A 24997-nucleotide genomic window follows, 5' to 3' on the forward strand; every position below is an offset into this window, starting at 1 on the left:
CCCAACAATAAGTAAACAAAACATTTCTTGGAGAACAGTGGGAAAAGCACAGTATAAATACCCATTTAGAAACACCACCGTAAAATATTGACGGTCACTCATGTTCACGTAAATGCGCTTGTACATTGAGGGAATCCCAGAGTTTTACATTAGAGGGAAACCCCACTATTGAAGCTCAATTTTGCTGCAGGTCACGATAGAAAGGTAAGGAAACAACACAGCAACAACTCTGGAATATCTAGAAATAAAGTGAAGTAACAGAGAACCAAATAGTGAAGTCTTCCTCTGATACCATGTTTGTTATTTTCACAATCATCCATGGGGAAATGTTGCTGCGGCGAAAGCTGTTTAATGACTGAGCTACACGTATATGGGAGTAAAGAGTACACCACTTATCTAGTGCATGTTAACGGGAACGCTGCTTTCTCACAATAAGCCGCTTTCTGTTGTCCATGAAAATGTAGTCCGTGTTCTAATCAGATGGAACACTGCGTTCTCAGTGTCCACACTGAATATGCTTCCACAAAGCATCTAGCAGCTAATCAGAACATATTTAATGTTTGAGGTACAGTTATGTAAAGCAGGATTTTAGACCAATAAGATTTATTAATGGGGGAGCTACCCAATATGACACTATCGAAGTAGAGATCAAGCAACCAAAAAACATTTATGTTTGTGCATTGCTCGTAAGGTTTTCGGTTGGTTAGGACATCACACCTGCTTAAAGAAATAGTTGACACAAAAATGATAATTCTCTCATAATTTACTCACCCTCATGCCATACCAGATATGTATGTTTCTTCTGCTGAATACAACAAACAAACAAGATTTCTAGAAGAATATTTCAGCAAAAATTTGATCCATAAGTAATCCATAAGAATCCAGTGGTTAAATCTATTCAGAATTGATATAAATGGTGTGGGCAAGAAACAGATCAATATTTAAGTCTTTGTTTACTATAAATTATCCTGCCTGCCCAGTAGGTGGCGATATTCACAAAGAATAAGAATCTCCGCAAACAAAACAAGAATGTGAAAGTGGAGATTGGTTAAAGTAAAGTAAAAGTAAAAAAAAGGACTTGTATATTGATCTGTTTCTCACCCACACCTATTATATCGCTTCTGAAGATATGGATTTAGCCACTGGAGTTGTATGGATTACTTTTATGCTGCCTTATAAGCTTTTGAAGCTTAAACATTTTAGTATCCATTTATTTGCATTAGATGTGCCTACAGAGCTGAAATATTCTTCTAGAAATCTTCATTTGTGTTCTGCAGAAGAAAGAAATTCAAACACATCTGGGATGGCATGAGGGTGAGAAAATGATTAGAGAATATTCCTTTTTTTCAAGTCAAGTGGTTTTTATTGTCGTTTCAACCATATACAGTTAGTACAGTACACAGCAAAACGAGACAACGTTCCTCCAGGACCATGGTGCTACATAAAAACAACAAAGGACCAACACAGGACCACATGAGACAACACAACGAAATAAAATACCTATATAAAAAACCTATATATACCTATATAAAGTGCACGTGCAAACATTTTTAGTGAACTATTCCTTTAAGACCCAGGGTTAGTCATTTGATGCTTTTGAATGATTCTTAAGAGAAATATAGATATAGCTTTTTCTGAAAAGAAAAATATGAAAAGTTTTTCTGTTCTGTTTGTTGTGTTGAAGTGACAGCAGTGGAGAGATTTTGAATAACAACTGTGTGATGGAGTACCACCAAACCACAGGAACACTGAGCGCACACTTCAGAACGATGGTAAACACTACAAGTTAAACATTCAGTGTGTTCACATATACAACAAAATAATTGTATATTGTAACTTACTTGAATTTCTTCTGTCGTTTGCAGTCTCTTAAGCGCATAAAACGTTCAGACCGGCGTGGGGCAGAGTCAGTGACTGAAGAAAAGTTTACAGTTCTGTTTGAGTCGCAGTTTAGCGTGGGGGGAAATGAACTTGTCTTTCACGTCAAGGTGAAATTTTAAACTAAAACAGAAATCTTGTTTGACATGAATATTTTTTTTCCTTTTTGTCAATAAGGTGTTAAATTGTAAAATGCATTAGAAACTATTGCATTTACATATATGTTAGTTTTATTGGGTTAGATTTTGTATTCTGTATTTAATATTCTGTATTTATATCTTTATTTTGGCTCTGCACAGACATTATCCCTGCCTGTTGTGGTTATCGTTCATGGAAGTCAAGACAACAACGCTACAGCGACAGTACTCTGGGACAATGCATTCTCTGAGCCAGTTAGTGATCACATAATTTATGTATTTGCATATTTTATAAAAATGTACTGCCCTCATCTGATAAATTATCAATAGTATCTTTTACCCACCATCAGTAAAGAGGATCATAATTTTAATACTATCCTAATTGTACTAACTACATTGTAAAGGCTTTGACTCTTTTTTACTCTGTCCTTAATACAACAGGTCAGGTTTAATTCAAAGCCTTTTTTTAACGCAACAAATAGATGTTTTATATATTGATATACAGTTGAGTGCATAAGTTTACACACCCCTTTTAGAATTTATTAAATAGATTAGATCAAAGGCCATTCTTTTATTTAGTACATTTAATTTGGTTGCGTAAAATGAAGTATTCGCTGTCATTCTTCAGTCTGTTTTTCTTTTAATGGTTAAATACATTACAATGCTGTTTTAAGGGGTTCTTAGTGAAACCATACAAGTTAGTTTTTTTGTGTGTTTAATTTATTTGTACCTAAAATGTAACTTAATTTTTTGTAATCTAAATATGTAAACCGCATCATATATTGGTTACATAATTAGTATTATCTATGGTGTGGTTTCTGGAATGTATGTACAAAAACACTGTATGTAACCTAACTTTAACCAAAATACAATGTAAAAAGTTATGTGCTTGATATTATTTCTGGTTTGGTGTCTGCCTACAACTTTCACTGCAAAAATAAATTCAATAATGTTCTTCATGATGTCATCACAGGGTCGTGTGCCATTTGTGGTGCCTGATAAGGTGTTGTGGCCGCAGCTGTGCGAAACTCTGAACATGAAGTATAAATGTGAAGTTCAAAGTGAACGAGGACTGTCAGAAGATAATCTGGTGTTCCTTGCTCAGAAAGCCTTCTGCAGCTCCAGCAACAACCCTGAAGACTACTGCAAATTGAACATCACTTGGTCTCAATTCAACAGGGTAACCATCATTAACACTCAAACTAGCCTGTACACAACCAGTGCTGTTCTGTCTGTATCTGTACATCTGTGCTGTTATCACCACAAACTGACGTTATCACCTCTGCTGTTGGTCAGGACAGTTGTTTGGCTAATTCTGGTGTGCAGCAGTGACATACAATTCATAAACAAAGCCTTTGATTCTTTTCAATGATCTGGTTTGTAAAGAAGACTGAAAGATTAATTCAGAAATCAATCTTTGTTGAACACATTGACAATCAAAAAACTTTCTAAAGTTTACAGTGTTTTAGGGGTCTCACGGATCCTTAAGTCTTAAAATGTCTTAAATGATACAACATATGTCTTAATAATCATTTAAATAAGTTTTAAATATGTGGGGGGAATGACAGGAATCGTGATATGGCCTAATGTGATAATGACCCTGGTGTATTTCTTTGAAGTTAAAAGTTCCAGGCTATGAAAACAAACCTTTTTTTTTTTTTTTCCTGGTTATTGGTATATATTAATTCAGTTTGGACTCTTGTAGCCTCTGTCTAGTCCTCCCCATCACAGAAAGGAAAGACTTAAGTACATTTAAAATAGGCTACTCATTTTAAAAACTATTGGCTGATTAATTTTCTTTGCATATATCCTACACTGTTTTACTGTTAAGCAATCATATAGCCATGTTGAATATGTGCCCTTGCCTGTTTAGATTTGTGTGTGTTTTTTTTTAGATTGTTTGGGTTTGTTTTGGTATGGGGATACGGTATTAATTTTATTCATTCAGGTCTTGAGAAGTCTTTCATTTTAAAAACTCTGCAGCAACCCTGTGTTTGTTGTTGTGTGGACAGGAGAGTTTGCCCGGCCGGAACTTCACATTCTGGCAGTGGTTTGATGGAGTCATCGAACTCATGAAGAAACATATGAAGTCTCACTGGAATGATGGGTAATGGTTTATAAGATCTCATTGGAATGATGTGTCATAATGGTTCAGATCAGGGGTTGTGTTAACTGAAATTTTTTGAAACGCAATCAGAAGAAACATACATATTTTTTGAACAAACTCCAAAAGACCAAAACATTAATAAAACTAAATTTCAGGAATAACCCAAATCCAAAATATTTCATCTGAATATATTAAACTGTTCGCTCAAGTAGCACCACAAACTATCAAACAGTCAAGAAAAGCCGTGCTTGTACCGCTCTTAAACACATCAAAATGATCAAAGGTATCCATTTAATTCATGTTTACAAATAACTAACAATTAAAAATAGCACAGATGGTGCAAAAACATTCCAGTATGCTTTAAAAACAGCACAACAGCAAGACAGCGCAGCTGAATGAAACCCAATAGGGGTCTCCGTTTTAGAGTTATAACTTAACATTGCATCTTTTAAAAGTGGTGCAAGATGTATGACAGTGGTCAAAGCCTTTCGTCTAGTGCACGTTTATGTGGAAAAACATTTAAATCCAGATGAATTGCAACGATGCAAATGAAGGTGTCCTGTGTGTCAACTTTGGATGAATCTCCCATGACAGGCATGTCTCTCTCCTCTTCACCTGTGTGAAGCGGTGCCAAGGGTGCAATGACAAAAAAATTATATTGATGTCTTTGCTCAAGAGGCAGTCATATTCACCCTTTTCTATTTTGTCCTTGTGACATCACTGTAACAGTTTAATGGAATGAGGAAGCGGGAGACGGCGAATCCAAATCAAAGGGGTTATTTAGTTTACAAAAACTAAAACTACACTTTCCAGCTGCAAACACTCAAAAACAATGTTCATTCGATCAGCACTCTCTCGGGGTGTTTGAAGCTCTCTCTCTCTCTCTCTCTCTCTCTCACACACACTGAGGACTGGAGGTTCATACTAATTCGTTCGAAGGGGTGCTTTTGAAGCAGCCAGTGGATTCACCAGCTGACATTCACGGCATGCTGTACACCACCGGCGAACATCCTAGTGAATGCCCGGTCAAAATAAATGGGCCATGAGATGACTTAGTCTTTTACAATTCAAAATATGGATGTGAGAGTGACTCCCCGGTGACAGCCTGACATGGAGCAGACGGCCCGGGCCACGCCTCCCCAGCCAGCACTTCGCACATCCCACAACGACTTTCTTACAGGACCCATCCACACACAATCACTTCAATAATAATTGAAAAGCCGGCCAATTAGTTCCCAAAATTAGTGGGTGGGTGAGGCGAGGACTAACCACTGCCTCGATATTATCACTGCCACTGCCTTTTGTCCCCAGAACATTATCGTGAAGTTCACTACAAGATAATCATGAATATCCCCGTGCACACACCTTACTCATTTATTTACATCCAATGCCCCATTTTGAACCAAACATTGATGAATGTAGGTTTCATTACAACCTGAATCCACCAAGGCTTAGTATGTACCCCCCCCTAAACACTCACTGGTATCTGGTACTCCCTGCTTTCTGGAGTGTCGGGGAACCGGATCAATGCCCCCACCTCTATTGCAGTGCACTGATCTCGGCCCCTACACCTGTGGTGGTGCGTTTCCTCACCTGGAATGAGATGGGGTTTGTTGGAGCAAGGAATCCTCATGAATCGAGGAGCCGGTCTCTGGGGAATGTTCCATCACTGTACTCCCTAATAAGCACCCTCAAATGGGCGGCTGACCTCACTCAGCATTTAAGAGCGGAAGTGCTGGCGGTGTTCTTCTGGGCTGCGGCCGATGCAGGATGGACTTCAACAACACGTAGTCCAGGAGGTCGGTGACCAGAAGTTGTTGTGATGCGATCTGGGCTTCCCCAGTCAACAGTGGCAGAAGATGTACCGCCCATTGCTCCTGCGGCCATCTCAGGGCCGTGTGTGGCCCCATCTTTGTGAGCAACTTGTGAGGGTTCGCTGTTGCTGGGAAAAGGCCAGTGGCCGCCCCCTCCTGGAGTACTAGGCTCCGCAGCACCCACCTGTCATCCTCCTGGGCCAGGAGTGCATCGAAATGCTGCTGCTGCTCCATGCATAGGTCAAGGAGGGCCTAGTGGATGCTGGCCAGGGACCTGAAGACTCCCTTCAGTGTCGAAAACTCTATGGTAGCGTACCCCTCTTCCTCATTATCCCGGCTTTCGGCACCAATGTAACCGTTCAATGGAATGAGGAAGCAGGAGATGGCCAACTCATTATTTATTTTACAAAAACTTCAACAATGCTTTCCAGCAGTCAACACTCAAGCATGCTTTCCAGTGGCAAACACTAAAACAGTGTTCATTCGAACAGCACTCTCTCGGGGTGTGTGAAGCTCTCTCCCACACTCTGAGGACTGGACCTTTTATTTCCTCCATCTCTCACTGTGAACACAAACAAGCAATTCATCTCAGGTGAGAACCCTTACTGCTTACTCCCTTTCCAGATGAACACTCAACCATGCCCTCGCCTCAAATTCGTTTCACAAATTCCGAACGAGGAGGTTTTGCTGCTTGGTTTAAATAAATGCTCTTTTTCTATTGAGTAAGTTTTCAGTCCTGAAACTTACATTGTTTTTATAGTACTATGATCACATACAGTGCATCTGGAAAGTATTCACAGCGCTTCACTTTTTCCACATTTTGATATGTTACAGTCTTATTCCAAAATGTATTAAATTCATTATTTTCCTCATAATTCTACAAACAATACCCCATAATGACATTGTGAAAAAAGTTTGTTTGAAATCTTTGCAAATTTATTAAAATTAAAAAACGAAACAATCACATGTACGTAAGTATTCACAGCCTTTGCCATGACACTCAAAATTGTGCTCAGGTGTATCCTGTTTCCACTGATCATCCTTGAGATGTTTCTGCAACTTGATTGGAGTCCACCTGTGGTAAATTCAGTTGATTGGACATGATTTGGAAAGGCACACACACCTGTCTTTTAAGGTCCTTTGCCATGACACTCAAAATTGTGCTCAGGTGTATCCTGTTTCCACTGATCATCCTTGATGTTTCTACAACTTGATTGGAGTCCACCTGTGGTAAATTTAGTTGATTGGACATGATTTGGAAAGGCACACACACCTGTCTTTTAAGGTCCCACAGTTAACAGTGCATGTCAGAGCACAAACCAAGCCATGAAGTCCAAGGAATTGTCTGTAGACCTCCGAGACAGAATTGTATCGAGGCACAGATCTGGGGAAGGGTAGAGAAAAATGTCTGCAGCATTGAAGGTCCTAATGAGCACAGTGACCTCCATCATCCGTAAATGGAAGAAGTTTGGAACCACCAGGACACTTCCTAGAGCTGGCCGCCTGGCCAAACTGTGCAATCGGGGGAAAAGGGCCGTAGTCTTAGTCACGTATTTCACATTGTCATTATGGGGTATTGTTTGTAGAATTTTGAGGAAAATAATGAATTTAATCTATTTTGGAATAAGGCTGTAACAACAAAATGTGGATAAAGTGAAGCGCTGTGAATACTTTCCAGATGCACTGTATATGTCAAAAGATCAAGGAAAATTGGATTCCTCATGTCATGACCCCTTTAAGATTTATTCATGCACATAAAAAATTTTTCCCTATACTTTGACAGTGCAATGTCTGTATGGATATTTGATTTTAATATTATTTCTACAACTAAATAATTATTTAATTCATTATTAAAAAAAGTTATTATATGTGAATTAATTAACATTGGGTTACTTTTCATCATATCAATCCTCATGTAAAAGGATCAGGATTTAAACTGCATACACTTCATTAGCCACAAAGAACACAATATCTGCCTTTGCTATTGTAGGCTGCTGATCCACTAAACAAATTGCTAATTGTCTAAAATGACAGCTCTATTTGGATCCTTCTCTTGACTGCAGCCATCTACTCTCGCCTACTTTTAAGCAGGCCTTGAATTTTTGGTTGCATGATGGGAGTGTCACTTCCGCAAAACCCATTTTTCTCACTCAAGTTCCCCATTAAAATCAATGAATTTGCTGCATTCTCTAATGCAGCGAACCGCTTGTCTCTAGGTGCCCTTTAGGTGATGTGTGCTATTTTTGCACCATTAGTGTCACCAAACAGCATTGTTTATTTAATCAATAATTCATAGATCAATGAAATCAATATATTCTCATCTGAACAATCATGTCTGTTACCTATAATGTCAAATTAATTTCAAAAACTAATGTTGTACAAGAGATCATAGAACATAAAAGCACTCTTTGAATACATTTTAAATAATTGGCTTGTCACTATGCTTTGGTTGTGTGCTTTTACAGTAAATGTAACATAAAAAAATAGAGGAATTGACTACAGGGGCCATTATTGAACCCACATTTTTTAATTTCTGGTGCATTTTTGTCATTTTCTGTGGCATTTGGGTGGGGCGAGAGGTATTTAACCCATATGTTTTTTGTAAAAATAAATTGAAAAGAAATGATGGCTTTTTAAACATCTCTGGAATAATGGGTCATGATTTTTAAGATCTCTGGAATGATGATTGGTCAGATATTGATAATATCTCTCTGGAATATTGAGTAATAAAATGAATGAGAACTAATTTGTAAAATGAATGAATTTGATGAACTGTCATATTTTAATTTGCAGAGCGATTATAGGTTTTCTGAACAAACAGCAGGCCCAGGACATGTTGATGTCTAAACCCAATGGCACGTTTCTGCTCCGCTTCAGTGACTCTGAGATCGGGGGCATCACAATTGCATGGGTGGCAGAGAACCCAAACAAAGCAGGTAGAAAACATTCATTACTGGAGGTTAACAATACAAATAACAATGTATACACTATATATACTGTATTGCTCTGCAATGTTATAGTAGCCTCATGATACAAAATGATTTAATTAAAATAAGTGTCACAAAAATAAAATTAAATGTATTTTAAATCTACTGTTTCTGACATTGGCAACAAAAAGCTTTATATTAGTCATTTTAACAACAACACTGCATTTTACAACAGTTTGTAATGAGAAAAACTCACATGAACTCGTGAAATTTTTCTTGAAGTTTTGCATAAAAATTGCATATAATTTTTTTTGTATAGCACTTTTCACAATACACATTGTTTCAAAGCAGCTTTAAAGACAATCATGCCTTATCATTTACTGACCCTCATGCCATGCCAAATGGGCATGACTTTCTTCTGCTGAACACAAAGTTTTTTAGAAGAATATTTCAGCTCTGTAGATCCCGCAATGCAAGTAAATGGATACCAAAGTATTTAAGCTCCAAAAGCATATAAAGGCAGCATAAAAGCAGTCCACACGACTCCAGTGGTTAAATCCATGTCTTTTGAAGTGATATGAGATGTGTGGGTGAGAAACAGATAGATATGTAACTTTTTTTACTATCAATCTCCACTTTAACTTTTGCATTCTTCTGTTTTTGGATTTTTGCATTCTTCGTGCATATTCCCACCTACTAGGCAGTGAAAGAGATGCTGAAGAAACAGCAAGTCATGATGCAACAGTCAAATACATTCATCCAGCATGTGTTTACATAGGAAAACAATGGAAAAACAGAGCTGAGGCATGCAAAAATACATTCTGTATGAATGGCCCCAAACTCATCTGTTCGCTTGGTTCTGTGAGTCAAGAACATGTGTGCGAAGTTCGGGTAACACTTTATAATAACTACACGGTATAATGTATTTATAAAGAATTTGTAAAGCATTAGTTTATAGTCAATTGATCATTTATACATTTTGCAATGTTGCAAATGATTTATTATTGTTTATTAGTTCATTTATAGGCAGTTTGATTAAGTTTTATAACATGAACAAGGCATTAATTCATAGTAAATAATACATTATATATGTAATTAATTTGTTTTACATTTAAACCTAATTAATGTATTTATTACTGTTTTAGTATCACTTACTATTAAAGTCATTATTACTTAATATATAGTTCATAATAAAGCATTGACTAATTGCTAAATAAGGATTTTGCGTGACCTAATTTAAGTGAGAACTTTATCCTCAATATTCCCATGACACTTTGCTGGCGATGTGGGCGGAACTTCCAGATAAGCGCACACAATTGTTATGTTATGTACTAACGCAGCATTAAAAATGACAGAAACTTCAGAACAAATGTTCACAGAATTATAGTGAGGCGATATTGTTCTTCCCCACCTATCTGTTAGTTGTTATGAGTTTGAGGATGAGGGCCAAATATCACAAATAGAAACATTTTAGTTGTTTTGTTGAGTATTTATCCATCGATGGAAGAACCTGAGCATACTAACCTGAAAAGTTATGCAGCTTATTAGCACCTTCACAGCTATAAAGATGGACATGTTTTGAGAACTGTAGATAATTGTTATTTTAAAGCATGCATTGAGTCTAGTAAGAACCTGAAGAGTTTGTTGTACCGAGATTATATACTTCAGGTATAGGTGAGGTCCAGACAGCAGGATGCAATGCTTTAGTGTTGACTGAACAACTGGTCCTGTTGATGGATTGAATTTATTGTTATTGTGTTGGACATAACAATGTGTTCGCAGTCACACAATGAACTATACCATACAAAAAGAACTACATGCAATACAAATAATCATATTTATTTGGACATACATTATACACACAAGTTCTTTGTAAAGCAACTATAAAACATTACATATTATTAAAGGCACTAGCTGTACAAATAAATTTAATTGATACTGAATTAATGTCCACACTGTTTTCCAAATCACCTTTTGCACATTTTGCAAAGACACTCAAAAGAAATTCAGTTGCAGGCAGTAAAGAGGAAAATCAGAGTTCAGGTAATTTCAAACATGATAAAACATATCACTACTTTACATGTCTCATCTAATAATTATGGTCTTCCACTGTAGAATTTATTCATTTAGCATCACATCATGAAAACAGTTGAAAACATCGTCACTACTCACAGACAGTTCAGGATAAACACTTTTGCTTTTTATTCTCAGTAATAATGCCATTTCAAAACGTGAGGCTTTCACACAAAAAAAAAAGATGCAGAATAGAAATGAACAAACACGCAACTTTAACAAGTACCACACTTGTTAGCATAATAATGCTATCGTTTATGTAATTCATTGCACTCTGTTTCTGGACGTTTATTGCAGCTGGACCGTAACGGTGGACAATACAAGTAATCCCCACTGTTGACTTCTTGCCAATAGAGCAAACAAAGAAATTATTCCAAAGCTTTTTCAAACAGATGTTCCTAAGTCAGTTGTTCTGTTGGTAGCCGACTTCATATTAACCACCCCCATGTTGCCTAGCCTTCTATCTGACATCTCCTCAAATGCCGCCACCCTGATAATCTCCATTTATCACTCCCGAAATGAGGGCACACCAGCCAACTTCCGTTCCCTCGGAATGATCTCTCACTGACACTGGCCAGGACCACATTTCTTATGTATTTATCCCATATACTAATGACAGCCCATTGCCTAAAATACAGAGTCTGGGGCAAAATGAAATTTGAGTGCCCAATACCCACACATAAAACTCTGAACCCTCAACCAGAATTCTTTGATCTTAACATAACACCAATAAACTTGAGTTGTGTCCCCATCTTCTGGTTGGCATCACTAGCAGGTTGGTGTATCTTTAAGAACAAGCCTATACAATCTAGAGGGGGTCCAATAGAATCAATGTAAAATCTTTAATTGTATAAGGAGCACCCTTGCATCTCTAGATGTAGACTTTTTTAGAATCCTAGCCCACACTCCCTCCTCCAGTTCCAAGTTTAAATCTTTCTCCCATAATCTCTTGAGAGAAGTGAAAGCTCTGTCACCCAGACTCTGAGCAGGGAGTAATACACTTATGCCTCATGGCCTTTTCCAAAACCAGTAATCAATACTTCCAGAGTATCTGCCACTTTAGGGGGGTGTATCCTTCTCCCAAATATAGTGCAAAGTAGGTGGCACTGCTGTAAATACCTAAAGAATTGAGACCTGGTAATTCCAAAATGTTGAACCAAATTTTTAAAGGATCTCAACAATCCAATCTCATGTAGGTCACAGAGTGTAATAACCTCCCTCACAATCCACTCTGTCCAGCAGAAAGGGGACTTATTAATACATAACTTTGGATTCAGCAATATGCTCGAAGCAACATTTAAATAAATGTCCTAATTAAACACTCTGGACACTTTTGCCCATACCGCGTGCGAATTCGAGATAATGGGATGTGACTTAACTTCTCGGGTTAGTTTGATCGAAAGGCTTTGCAATGGCGAATAGTGGCAAGGACTTCCTTTTCAATACGAAACCAGGGAGGGGCTCTCTCAGGTGGAAGCGACCAGTGAGCCAAATGTCTGAAACCGAACGCATAATAAAACAAAATCTTGGGTAGGCCTAGCCCAAATTTGTCATCCGGCCAATGTAATTTATTGAAATGAAACATGGGACGCTTACCATTCCAAATGATGGACTTCACTATGCTATCACATTGTTTGAAAAAAGAGAGGGGAACATCTACATGGAGAAATTGTAGCAGGTAGTTACATTTTGGAATACAATTCATTTTAATAACAAGAACCTTCCCAATCACAGATAAATGTAACAATGCCCACATCGCTCAAACCTTTTTATTAAAGGGTCATAATTAACTGGGAATAAAATACCCAAATATTTAATGCCCTTTTTTGGCCATTGAAAGGCGCCTGACTGAAGAGCCATTACTGAGCAGCTTCGGATTTAGACCAATTAACTCTGTATCCTGAAAATGTAAAAAAGGAATTGATCATTCTGTGGAGGCAAGGCATAGATCAAGTAGGGTCGGAGACCAACAATAAAATATAATCTGCGTAAAGTAAAAGCTTATGCGCTACACCTCCTGCCATCACCCCTGGAAAATCATCCTCCTTTCTTATCATGGCTGCTAATGATTCCAGGCCAAGACAGAACAATAATATGGAAAGAGGGCAATCATGCCGGGTGCCCCTATCCAGAGTAAAATAATCTGAAATGAATCCATTTGTGTGTACCGCAGCTACTGGGTGTCTATATAGTAACTTAATCCATAAAATTTTTCCTGAACCCATATATTTCAAAAATCTTAAAAAGATAATCCCATTCTACCATATCAAATGCCTTTTATGCGTCAAGTGAGATGGCAGTGAATAAAAAAAATGTATTACAAAAAAATATAAACAACCCAGTTCCTAATACACAACCCCATTAGATTGTCTTCTGCATAATTTGTTTAATTAGGAATTAAACCGAACTAAAAATGTAATTGAACCCCGCACACCCCGGTCCCGTATTAGGCTAATTATGCCTCCGTGAGGGATAAAGGTCGACTGCAGGGGATCGTGTGGGAGAGAGAGGTCGTTTACGGACATGTCCGTCGTGTGTGCGTTTATGTTGCCTTTTAAGTTTATCATTAAACCAATATTTATATCGTCAAGCCGGTTCTTGCCTCCTCCTTTCCATTGATCCCTTTACAATATATATATATATATATATATATATATATATATATATATATATATATATATATACATACACTCACTGAGCACTTTATTAGGAACACTATGGTTCTAATAAAGTGGTCTTCTGCTGTTGTAGCCCATCCACCTCAAGGTTCGACATGTTGTGCATTCTGAGATGCTATTCTGCTCACTACAGCTTGAGTGGTTATCTGACTTACCGTAGCCTTTCTGTCAGCTCGAACCAATCTGGCCATTCTATGTTGACCTCTCATCAACAAGGCATTTCTGTCCGCAGAACTGCAGCTCACTGGATGTTTTTTGTTTTTGGCACTATTCTGAGTAAACTCTAGATACTTTTGTGTGTGAAAATGCCAGGAGATCAGCAGTTACAGAAATACTCAAGCTAGCCCGTCTAGCACCAACAATCATGCTACTGTCGAAATCACTGAGGTCACATTTCTTCCCCATTCTGATGGTTGATGTGAACATCATCTGAAGCTCCTGACCCATATCTGCGTGATTTTATGCATTGCACTGCTGCCACACGATTGGCTGAGTAGATTTATCTAAGGCACACACCTGTCTATATAAGGTCCCACAGTTAACAGTGCATGTCAGAGCACAAACCAAGCCATGAAGTCTAAGGAATTGTCTGTAGACCTCAGAGGCAGGATTGTATCGAGGCACAGATCTGGGGAAGGGTACAGACAAATTTCGGCAGCATTGAAGGTCCCAATGAGCACAGTGACCTCCATCATCTGTAAATGGAAGAAGCTTGGAACCACCAGGACTCTTCCTAGAGCTGGCCGCCTGGCCAAACTGAACGATCGGGGGAGAAGGGCCTTAGTCAGGGAGGTGACCAAGAACCTGATGGTCACTCTGACAGAACTCCAGCATTTCTCTGTGGAGAGAGGAAACCTTCCAGAAGAACAACCATCTCTGCAGCACTCCACCAATCAGGCCTGTATGGTAGAGTGACCAGACGGAAGCCACTCCTCAGTAAAAAGGCACATGATAGCCCGTCTGGAGTTTGCCAAAAGGCACCTGAAGGACTCTCAGACCATGAGAAACAAAATTCTCTGGTCTGATGAAACAAAGATTGATCTCTTTGGCCTGAATGGCAAGTATCATGTCTGGAGGAAACCAGGCACCACTCATTACCTGGCCAATACCATCTCTACAGTAAAGCATGGTGGTGGCAGCATACTTTCCGAATGCACTGTATGTATTGAACAATCGTATCGTACTAAATCGAGAGCATTTTATTAAATGATAAGATACAATTTGATTATTTTTTGACATCCTTAATAGTCATTATGTGGTCAAAGGTTTGTGGACATCCCCTTTTTTATTAAAATATTTGGCTTTTCCATTAAGTCAAGACAAACCTTAATGCTACAGCATACAGTGGCATTCGAAGGAATTGTGTGCTTCCAACTTTGTGGCAACAGTTTAGGAATGGGCATTTTCTGTTCAAGCATGACAATGCTTGAACAAACCGCGAGGTCCATAAAGAAATATTTAACTGCATCTGGTGTAAAAGACACAGCAAGGTACATAAAGAAATATTTTACTGCATCTGGTGTAAAAGAACTTGGCTGGCCTGCACAAAGCCCCAATATACACTTTTGGGATGAATTCTTATTTTGTGCCATCCAAAAATATTATATAAAAAAATGAAGAGATATTTTCAGTTGTCGAATAGACAGTAGGTCTGGGTGCTACAACAATGCCTACCGTGTGATTATTGCTATTAATGTGAGTGTGTGTTTGTGCAGGTGAGCGGATGGTGTGGAATCTGATGCCCTTCACCACTAAAGACTTCAGCATTCGCTCACTCGCTGACCGCATCAGTGATATCAATCATCTGCTCTTCCTCTATCCAAACCAGCCTAAAGAGGAAGTGTTTTCACGATACTGCACGCCGCCAAACTGTACGCTAACACAGTATTCTACTCTGCATCATACTAGCATCATTTAGCAGAATAAATGATTTGTTTACATGAATAAGACTTTCTTTAGCTCTGGGGTTTAAGGTCAGGCTTCTATAAATCAGGAAGTCTAACTTGTTGACCTGTGTAATTATTTTTTTAGTTGTATGTAACAGTTTCTCATGAATATTTTAACTGTTGTTTATCCAGCTAAAGCAGTGGGGGATGGATATGTCAAACCAGAAATCAAGCAGGTGGTGAAGTTTGAGTAAGTATCATTCATGAGCAAGTATCAGAGTTATTTGAGTTGAAGGACTTGTGTTCCTCATCATCAGACAAATTTAAGACTACATGCATGCACACACAGACATTTTAAATAATTATTTTTATCCACTCATCATAGAATTACAAAAAGGAGTTCAGATGCATGTTTACAGAAAACATTGCAGGTCAAACATGACAGTACTCAGTCATTAGGATTAGGGAGACAAATAATGACACCTCCACACACTTCAACTACCAATGAAACAGAACAGTACAATAATAATACGTGTTTTTTATATAGCACCTTTCTACAAACTCAAGGTCACTTTACAAATCTAGGACAAAAGAAGAAATATCCTAAACAAAAACATACTACAATGGAGCATACAATAGCAAAACAACAGACAGGAACATACAACATCTGAGAAGGAGAGCAGATACATTCAAAATAAAAGTAACTTAGTGTGCAGAGATCTGTTTTGAGGTGTGTACTGAATTTATGAATGGTGGTGATGTCACGAAGAGATTGTGTGAGGGAGTTCCACTATGTTGGAGCAGTAATGCTTAAAGCCCTACCACCCAGTGATGTCAACTTGTAACATAGGGTAATCAGTACACCAGAGTCAGAAGACCTGAGGGGGCTGGGGAGTAGGGATGGAGATCAGTAATGTACAGAGGAAGACCATCTGGAGCTTTAAATGTGATGATTATTTTATATTGAATGTAGTATGAGATGGGCAGCCTTTGTAGAATGCAGTCTTTGAAGCATGGGAGTGATTTGAGATGATTTTGTAGAATAGGGTCACGAGTTAGAATCCAGGGTGTACTGTGTGACTCCAGCCAGGTCTCCTAAGCAATCAAATTGGCCTGGTTGCTAGGGAGGGTAGAGTCACATGGGGTAACCTCCTCGTGGTCGCGATTAGTTGTTCTCACACTCAATGGGGTGCGTGGTAAGTTGTACGTGGATCGCAGAGAGTAGCATGAGCCTCCTGTGCTGCGAGTCTCCGTGTTATCTTGCACAGTGAGCCACGTGATAAGATGCGGAGGCAACTGAGGCTTGTCCTCCTCCACCTTGATTGAGGTGAGTAACCGCGCAACCACAAGTATCTACTAATTAGTGGGAATTGGGCATTCCATATTGAGAGAAAAGGGGATAACATTTAAAAAAAAAATTATATTAAAAATAATGGATACACTAATGAATCGGGCTTTGTACGCATTTTAAACGTCACTTTCAGTCAACAAGGTGCATTTTCAGTCTACAAATCATGTGGTGCCAGGTGATGTAAAGGCCCTTATATGCAGGGCAACCATTTGGCTCAAGGATTCAACTACTTCCTCACTATTGTGTTGTAACAACCGGAACCATCTCTATCTGGAAACCATACAGAGATTTAGTCTTGTTGGCGAGATTTTCAGTCTTGGTTTTACTATAAATCTAATAATGTCCTCCAGATATAATGTAGAAGCGTTTGCACTCCAAAGAACGTAATATTACATTTTTTATTCTTTCTCATTCACATGATTGATTAAGATGGAAATCGCAGGAAGTCAGTCTTGAGTGATAACAAAAGTTTGATAAGCTGCATTTACAAATAATACACTACATTTAGTGCGTTGGTCAATATTACGTAAGCAAGCCGCGTCCTCTAGCGGTCTGGAAGGCATTTTCAACTATCCATTACACCACTATAGAACTTAAAAGGGCATTTTGTACTAAACTTTTTATTTCTCCATGATGTGGTTGACATTTTCATGGAATTACCTAACATATGCAAAATATCAATTTGTGATGTTAATATACAGTACAAACATGTAAAATTGGACTTCTGTTGTTTGGACTGCAAAAATATACATGCAAAAATGTTTTCTAAGTATAAAATAACCTTTTTTTCACATCACGCATCATGCTATATTATTTTTTGTTTATTTGTATCTTCTATTTATCTTTTATCAGGTATAAATTTCATTCATATACCGTTTTGAAACTACAAAAGATTTTCATGAATCTGAAAATTGACATCAAACTAGCTTTAAGAACGAGTTACGCAAAAATTAGTTCTACTCGTGTTTCATGAATGAGGCCCAATAAATTCTAAGATGTTGGTAAAAGCTGTCTCAGGCTCAAACCTATAATAAATCAGTGACCTGCATTGAATTTCACCAATGCCCACATTTTGTTCCTTCTCAGGTTCTCTTCGCCCAATCCCGAACCGTCTCCTGGGAATTCCTCAATCATGGAGCACACAGCGTCACCCACTGTCAGTCAACAGCACAGCTTCACAATCTATCCGTCCATGTAAGTTCTAATGAACATCTACTATTTGCGTTTTTCTTATCTTTTTTTAAATTATTTTTTATGAATGTCAATCCTGGTGATAACAAAACCACCGCATGATCCGTGTCTTTGTTTGTGTGAAGGAATGACTCTATGTTGGACGCGGAGGGAGAGTTTGATCTGGATGAGACTATGGACATGGCCCGACAGGTGGAGGAGTTCCTCCGGCAGCCCATGGAAACCCAGTGGAGTGGACAACAGTCATGACCATTAACAACTCTATCTCTCACCCTATCCACATTAAGAACTCCATGCTTTCCATTACAGATTTTATCTTAACAAATGTGAAATGTTTCTGTGTGATGTTTGTTAGGCCGATCAGTGGATGTGTAATTGCCTCTGCATTTTATATGACAGATTTCGTCTCATTAACTAGTAAACAACAGTAGAATTTACATTAGGGAAAGATTATTGATAGGCATCAATAACTTGGTAGCCTTACTTGTTAAATGTTGGTTTCCCAACACTTCTGCCTCGTCATTGGTCAGACAAACAGGTGGTCCTACCCCAAACTCGCATCATTGGTTAAGTCAGAAATGTATATGTTGGACATTAGTTAAACAAATGTTTTGAATGCACTGCAGTGTCTTAAACCAGAGACTATGTAGCAGAGATGGGCCACTTCTATTCAAATGAATGGGAAAATTGGAACAGTCAATGGATGTAGAAAGGAAGTTCCACCTTATAGGTAAAAGAGCCAATCACCTTTTAGATACAGACATTGCCTGTCAATGCTAGCTATACAAGCCGGGAAAATTGAGTTTTTTAGGGTAATATGATGTAAAGAAGCATATTTTATGATTCCAGTGTTGTCAGATATTACTGCTTGTTTTAGATATAATATTGACCATCCATTTTGGAGATTTCGGTCTTTCCCAATTCAAGTCAATAAGAGCTGCACTTTCATAACTGGAAATAGCTTCCCGGTAGCATTCCAAAGATGGCCGCCAGTGGACCTTCTTTCTAGAAAGACTTTGTCTTAAACTGACGGCAGTGTACATGTTCAAAAGTGAAACAGCTCACACGAATACTAGATTTTCGATTTTCTTATGTATTTATTTGGCTTGGGTAGTACACAAAATAAAAAAGCTGTTTCTTATACAATTACAGTTGCTGTGTATGAGTAAACAAATATCTATATTGTAAACAGATGTTAGCAATGTGTTGTTTAAACTCAACCCTTGAATTAAGGGCTAGAATAGAATGTACTTAAAGGAATATTCAGGGTTCAATACAAGTTCAACTCAATCAACAGCATTTGTAGGATAATGTTGATTACCATAAAAATTATTTAGAACAGTTTCTTTAAAAACAGCAAATATTTAGGTTACAGTGAGTCACTTACATGCTGCATCCAAAGCAGATATTGCTGCCTTCGGAGGCTGTATACAGAAGTACTGTAGGAAGGGATGAAGGAACGTTTGGATCCAGTGTTCACGTCACATCCTGTCTACTAAGAAACCTTCATCTGATAAATTTTTGAAGGCAGGATAGATTTATCCTTCACTGCCTATAAAATCCCACAGTCCTGTGCATATGGATCCACATTGGTTGAACTGAAGAAAAAATGGCAGCCAAAGAGGCAGTTGATAGTCAGTTTGTGTATAAATGTTAGTTTTATCCACTTTTCCCAACTTTTGATACCATTTCTAGCAAGAAAGTAGTATTGTAGTTATTACATATATGCTTGGTTATCGCCAAAACTCTCTTGATTTTTTTCCTAGATGAATAGACTTTTGTGGCTCAGCTGGACTGAATGAATGCTGGTATCCTAGCAACAATATGATGTAGTGTTGCCTCGGAAGCCTGTCGGAAACAAGGAGGGTTTGTTGACATTACGTTGTCATGGTAACAAAGATGTAGAATTGGCTATAACTTTAGTCAGAAAAGGTTGGTAAGTGATTTTATCACACTAAAACTAAATGTCTTGTGGCTATTCTTTTGAAATGGTGAGTATTTTTACATTTACGGATTGGTCCCAATTCACTTCCATTGTAAGTGCTTTTTTTTTTTTTAAAGGAGGGACAATCAAATGACATTTTTGTGATAATCAATATGATGCCACAGATGTTGTCGATTGAGCTTAACTTGTATTTAAAGGAATAGTTAACTCAAAAAATGTAATCCATACAATGCAAGTAAACAGGTGCCATCAGACTGCTGGCTGTTTGACATTCCAAAAGGCATATTTAGGCAGCATAAAAGTAATCCACCCAACTCACCCAAAGTTAATGTAAAAAAAAAAAAAATTATAATTTTATTAACTTAAAAAAAAAAACACTTCCTGCTAGCAGTTAACGCATCACGGATCTGTCGTGCAATGGTATATTCACACGAGAAGTCGGATGCGCGTACTTTGAATAGTAACTATTTAAAGTTAAAAATAAAACAATTAATATCGATTTATTTATTTCATTTAAACATATACATTTTTTATTTTAATTGATCGACTGGAGACATGTGGATTACTTTTATGCTGCCTTAATATGTCTTTTGGAATGTCAAACAGCCAGCAGTCTGATGGCACCTGTTTACTTGCATTGTATGGACAAACAGAGCTGAAATGTGCTTATAAAATCTTTGTTTCAGTTCTGCTCAAGAATTTTGACTGCAGGTTGCCCATGTCTTTGTGTTGATTGTGCAATGTCTAGATTCATCATATTTAACACATGACCTCCACTTACATTCACACCTCAGTTTCTGTACTAATGCTAGGAGCTACTTTTAATTACAAACAGTTAATCATGTTAGTCATAAAGAGCCTTTTGTTTTCTCTCATATCTAGGGATTCATTTTAATGCGATTTGGCATGTTCTGTATTGCGTTCACTTGAAAGGCGATGCATCTAATTTCACATGAGCAGTCTACCTGTACATTTAACCAACTGAGGTTAATCCAGTAGTTCTACCAATGTCTAATGTTTGTATGCAGATTGTCTGGCATTGTTAAATCCCATCAGATTTATTTATCTTTTTTGCTATAAATCTTTACAACCAATAGGGCTCACAAGATAGAAGTCAAAACACAAGTCTGTTGAGTTGTCTTAAAGCTCATGAGCCTTTATCTTGGCCACACGATATCTTCAAATCTTTCATGAATCTTTGTGTTTATTGAATATTTTAGCTAATCTGATTTAGCATTCTTTTTTCCTTGTTTAAGTCCATTCTGCAGATTATACCCATTGCAGAAAATGTGAAAATAAATCTACTGAGATCATCTGGACCGAGCCATAATCTCACACACTTTATGAACCCCCCAAAAACCCATAATGCTTCATGTCCTAAGGCCCTTTTTTATTATTATTATTTTAATTTTTGTTTGACTTTTGAGCACTTATATAAAAAAAATTCTTAACAGCTATCTCAGTGATTTAATACATTACCAACACTTCTGATCCCTCATGTCAGTCAAAATACAGTTCCATAAAAATAGATCTCTGGAAAAACAGATGTTAAAGAGTTGTCTTAAGTAACTATATAGACACACACACACATACATTATATATATATATATATATATATATATTTTCACTGATTAGCCACAACATTAAAACCACCGACAGGTGATGTGAATAACATTTATTATCTCAATGGTACCTGTCAAGAAGACGTTTTATTTATATAGTGCCTTTCCCAAAGCTCAAGGTCGCTTTACAATTATTTCATTTCAGAAATGCATATATAAAAAAGGTTACTGAAAGTGTACTCCAAATAGAAACGTTTTCAGCTGGTTCGTATATATTAGGCAGAAAGTAATGAACCGTCAGTTCTTGAATTTCATGTGTTGGAAGCAGGAAAAATGGGCAAGCGTAAGGATCTGAGCTGCTTTGACAAGGGTCAAATTGTGATGGCTAGACTACTGGTTCAGAGCACAATCTCCAAAATGGCAGGTCTCGTATAGTGTTCCAGGTATGCAGTGGTTAGTACCTACCAAAGGTCCAATGAAGGACAATCGGTGAACCGGCGATAGGGTCATGGATGACAAAGGCACATTGATGCATGTGTGGAGCGAAGGCTAGCCCGTCTGGTCTGATCCCACAGAAGAGCTACTGTAGCACAGATTGCTGAAAAAAACTTAATGCTGGCCAGGTGTCAGACCACGCAGTGTGTCGGAGTCAGAGTGTCCATGCAGACCCCTCTCCACTACCGAAAGCGCCTACAATGGGCACATGGGCGTCAGAATTGGACAATGGAGAAATGGAAGAAGGTGGCCTGGTCTGATGAAATGCATTTTCTTTTAGATCGTGTGGATGGCTGGGTGCATGTGCATCCTTGACCTGAGGAAGAGATGGCAGCAGGATGCACCATGGGAAGAAGGTGTGATGCACTGGGCAATGTTCTGCTGGGAAACCTTAGGTCCTGGCATTCATGTGGATATTACTTTGACACATACCACCTACCTAAATATTGTTGCAGACCACGTACACCTCTTCACGGCAACGGTATTCCCTGATGGCAGTGGCATCTTTCAGCAGGATAATGCGCCCTGCCACACTGCAAAAATTTTTTAGGAATGGTTTGAGGAACATGACGAAGAGTTCAAGGTGTTAACTTGGCCTCCAAATTCCCTAGATTTTAATCTGATTGAGCTTCTATGGGATGTGCTGAACTAACAAGTCCAAAACATGGAGGCCCCTCCTCATAACTTACAGGACTTAAAGGATCTACTGTTAATATCTTGGAGCCAGATACCACAGACCTTCAGAGGTCTTGTGGAGTCCATGCCTCGACGGGTCTGAACTGTTTTGGTGGCACGAGGGGGACCTACACGATGTTAGGCAGGTGGTTTTAATATTGTGGCTGATCCGTGTATATACATACACAAACATACTCGTATATGACGATATAGCTACCATTGCCATAATGCTGTCTAAAGAAATATATCTTTTAAAACGTATATAATCACAATGCTATTGCGATGCAGATTTTTTGTGCTTGAGTTGTCTTCAGAGCAACCATAACATGTTTTAATTTGAACCTGGTGTGATGGTTTGTTTTTTTAAGTCTATCTTTTTGTTCTATTTGTTTTAATCTGCTTTATGAACATTATTTGTACTTTCATTTTGTGTAACATTGTTATATTCTATATTGTCAATCTAACTCCTGTATCTTGTCATTCGGTTCTTCTGTTAGATGTGCTCTTGTTTATAGTTTTAGCTCAAGTTTGTTTTAGTTGGGAGATAAAAATGGAAATAATGGTTTATAAATCGTTTAATAAAACTACTTTTCAGACCCTTTTTTTTTTTTTTTTTTTTTTCATACAGTGGCCCCAAAAAGTATTTGGGCACACAAATTATTATTTTTGTAAATGTTATTCTGTAAGATAAAATGAATTCTTCAAAGATCACACCAAATATATTGACAAGTTATGCATGTGTTTTATTGTTTCATTATACAGTTACATCCCCATTAGTCCAGAAGGAAGCAATTGAATGTAAACAAATTGGAAAAGTGTTAACTAGAACAATATTTAACAAACCTCAACAAAGTCTTGAAGCAAAAGTAGATCTTCACTTTAATCTATTTACATATTTACAATAAACACAAAACAAGAACAAACCAAGAAAGAGGAATAGGGAACAAGAATGTTGCCAAATGAAAAAAACAAAGAAAACCATATGCCTACTAACTCAAGGAAGAGAATAATGTTTTATATATCAAGTCCCTGTCCCACAACTCAAGGTTGCTTGACAATAGAATGACACCAAACAACAAAAAGAAACGTGACAGTGTCAACTTGGAAAACAGCCATATAGAGCTTATCTAAAAAAAAAAGTTTTTTAAAAACATGAAGGGAAAAAGTGAATTGGACCACATGTGTTAGAAAGTGATGTCACACTGTCAAAAGAAATTATGTTTAATATCTTAAACACGAACCAGCACAAACGTAAATTTGCAGCACAAATCAGCACATACAAATATACAAACGAATGGTATAGATTTGGTAATAATTCAATTATATGGGGTGCCAACTTCACGGAGGTGAAAATCCTACTGTGAAAATAGATTTGTTTTAATTGGGATTTAATCAGAAATCAACGAAATGCTATGGAGATTTAATGGGAGTGAGTTTTGTGTGTTTCAGTGCCATGACACTAAAGGATATGCCACCCATAAAGACAGAAGCATAATAAACTTATCTAATAGAACAAAAATACAGTACTGTGCAAAATTTGTAGGTACATGTTTCTATGATATTCTCATATCTTCAGCTTGAGTGTCAATAGGAAAAATACATTTTAGACTCCGATGCATAACTTTTGCAAATAGAAAAGATTAGAATAGAAGAACGGGGTGCTCTGCAAGAGATAGCATTGCCCCCACAAAGCCTCCCACTGAACATAGTGTCAGTATGAGATTACATATCTCTGATTACATATTACAGAAGCAATTGAGACAGTCTAAATAGATAGAACTGTGGTGAATTCTCCAAGAAGCTTGGTACATCCTATCTGCCAGCAACCAAGAAAAACTGTCCAGGTGTGCCTAGGTGAATTGGGGCTGTTTGAAGGCAAAGGTGGTCACAACAAATATTGATATAGCTTTTTATGTTTACAAGACTTTGTATGGTATTAATTGCTAAATGAAAACTAGACTTAAACAAAACTTCTCCTTAGCTACTATGTCTATGTAGCTACTATGCTACTATGTCTGTTGCCAATTCCAAAAGAAAAACTCCAGGAAGCCTTCAAGCTTAAGGTTAAAAAAAAATAATAATAATTACTTCTACTATGTGGTACATAAAAAAAAAAAAGCAAAAAGACAAGTGTGAGCGTCAAACCCCATCTCTGCAATCTTGGGTGTCTTTACAGGCTCTAATTGGTTCAGGTCCCCAAAGACATAATTATGACATAAATGTGTGGCAAAATAACAGGCTTATATAGGTATGGTCAGCAGGAGCAAGGGGATAGAGA

General features: G+C 37.7%; 1 protein-coding gene across 1 annotated transcript in view; it reads left to right on the top strand.

The window, feature by feature from the left end:
* The window catches only part of stat5b (signal transducer and activator of transcription 5b), a 106024-nt gene extending 82599 nt beyond the window's left edge, over positions 1–23425 (top strand). Inside the window, exons 10-19 of the mRNA XM_052102937.1 lie at positions 1685–1772; positions 1866–1988; positions 2178–2270; positions 2989–3195; positions 4028–4122; positions 8730–8872; positions 15330–15485; positions 15693–15750; positions 17938–18045; positions 18168–23425. Coding sequence (XP_051958897.1) covers positions 1685–1772; positions 1866–1988; positions 2178–2270; positions 2989–3195; positions 4028–4122; positions 8730–8872; positions 15330–15485; positions 15693–15750; positions 17938–18045; positions 18168–18291 — 1195 coding nt within the window. The 3' untranslated portion in view covers positions 18292–23425. The remainder of the gene's footprint in view (positions 1–1684; positions 1773–1865; positions 1989–2177; positions 2271–2988; positions 3196–4027; positions 4123–8729; positions 8873–15329; positions 15486–15692; positions 15751–17937; positions 18046–18167) is intronic.
* Positions 23426–24997: the final 1572 nt, after the last annotated feature.

This window comes from Xyrauchen texanus, chromosome 33, assembly GCF_025860055.1.
Source record: "Xyrauchen texanus isolate HMW12.3.18 chromosome 33, RBS_HiC_50CHRs, whole genome shotgun sequence".
Classification (NCBI taxonomy): domain Eukaryota; kingdom Metazoa; phylum Chordata; class Actinopteri; order Cypriniformes; family Catostomidae; genus Xyrauchen; species Xyrauchen texanus.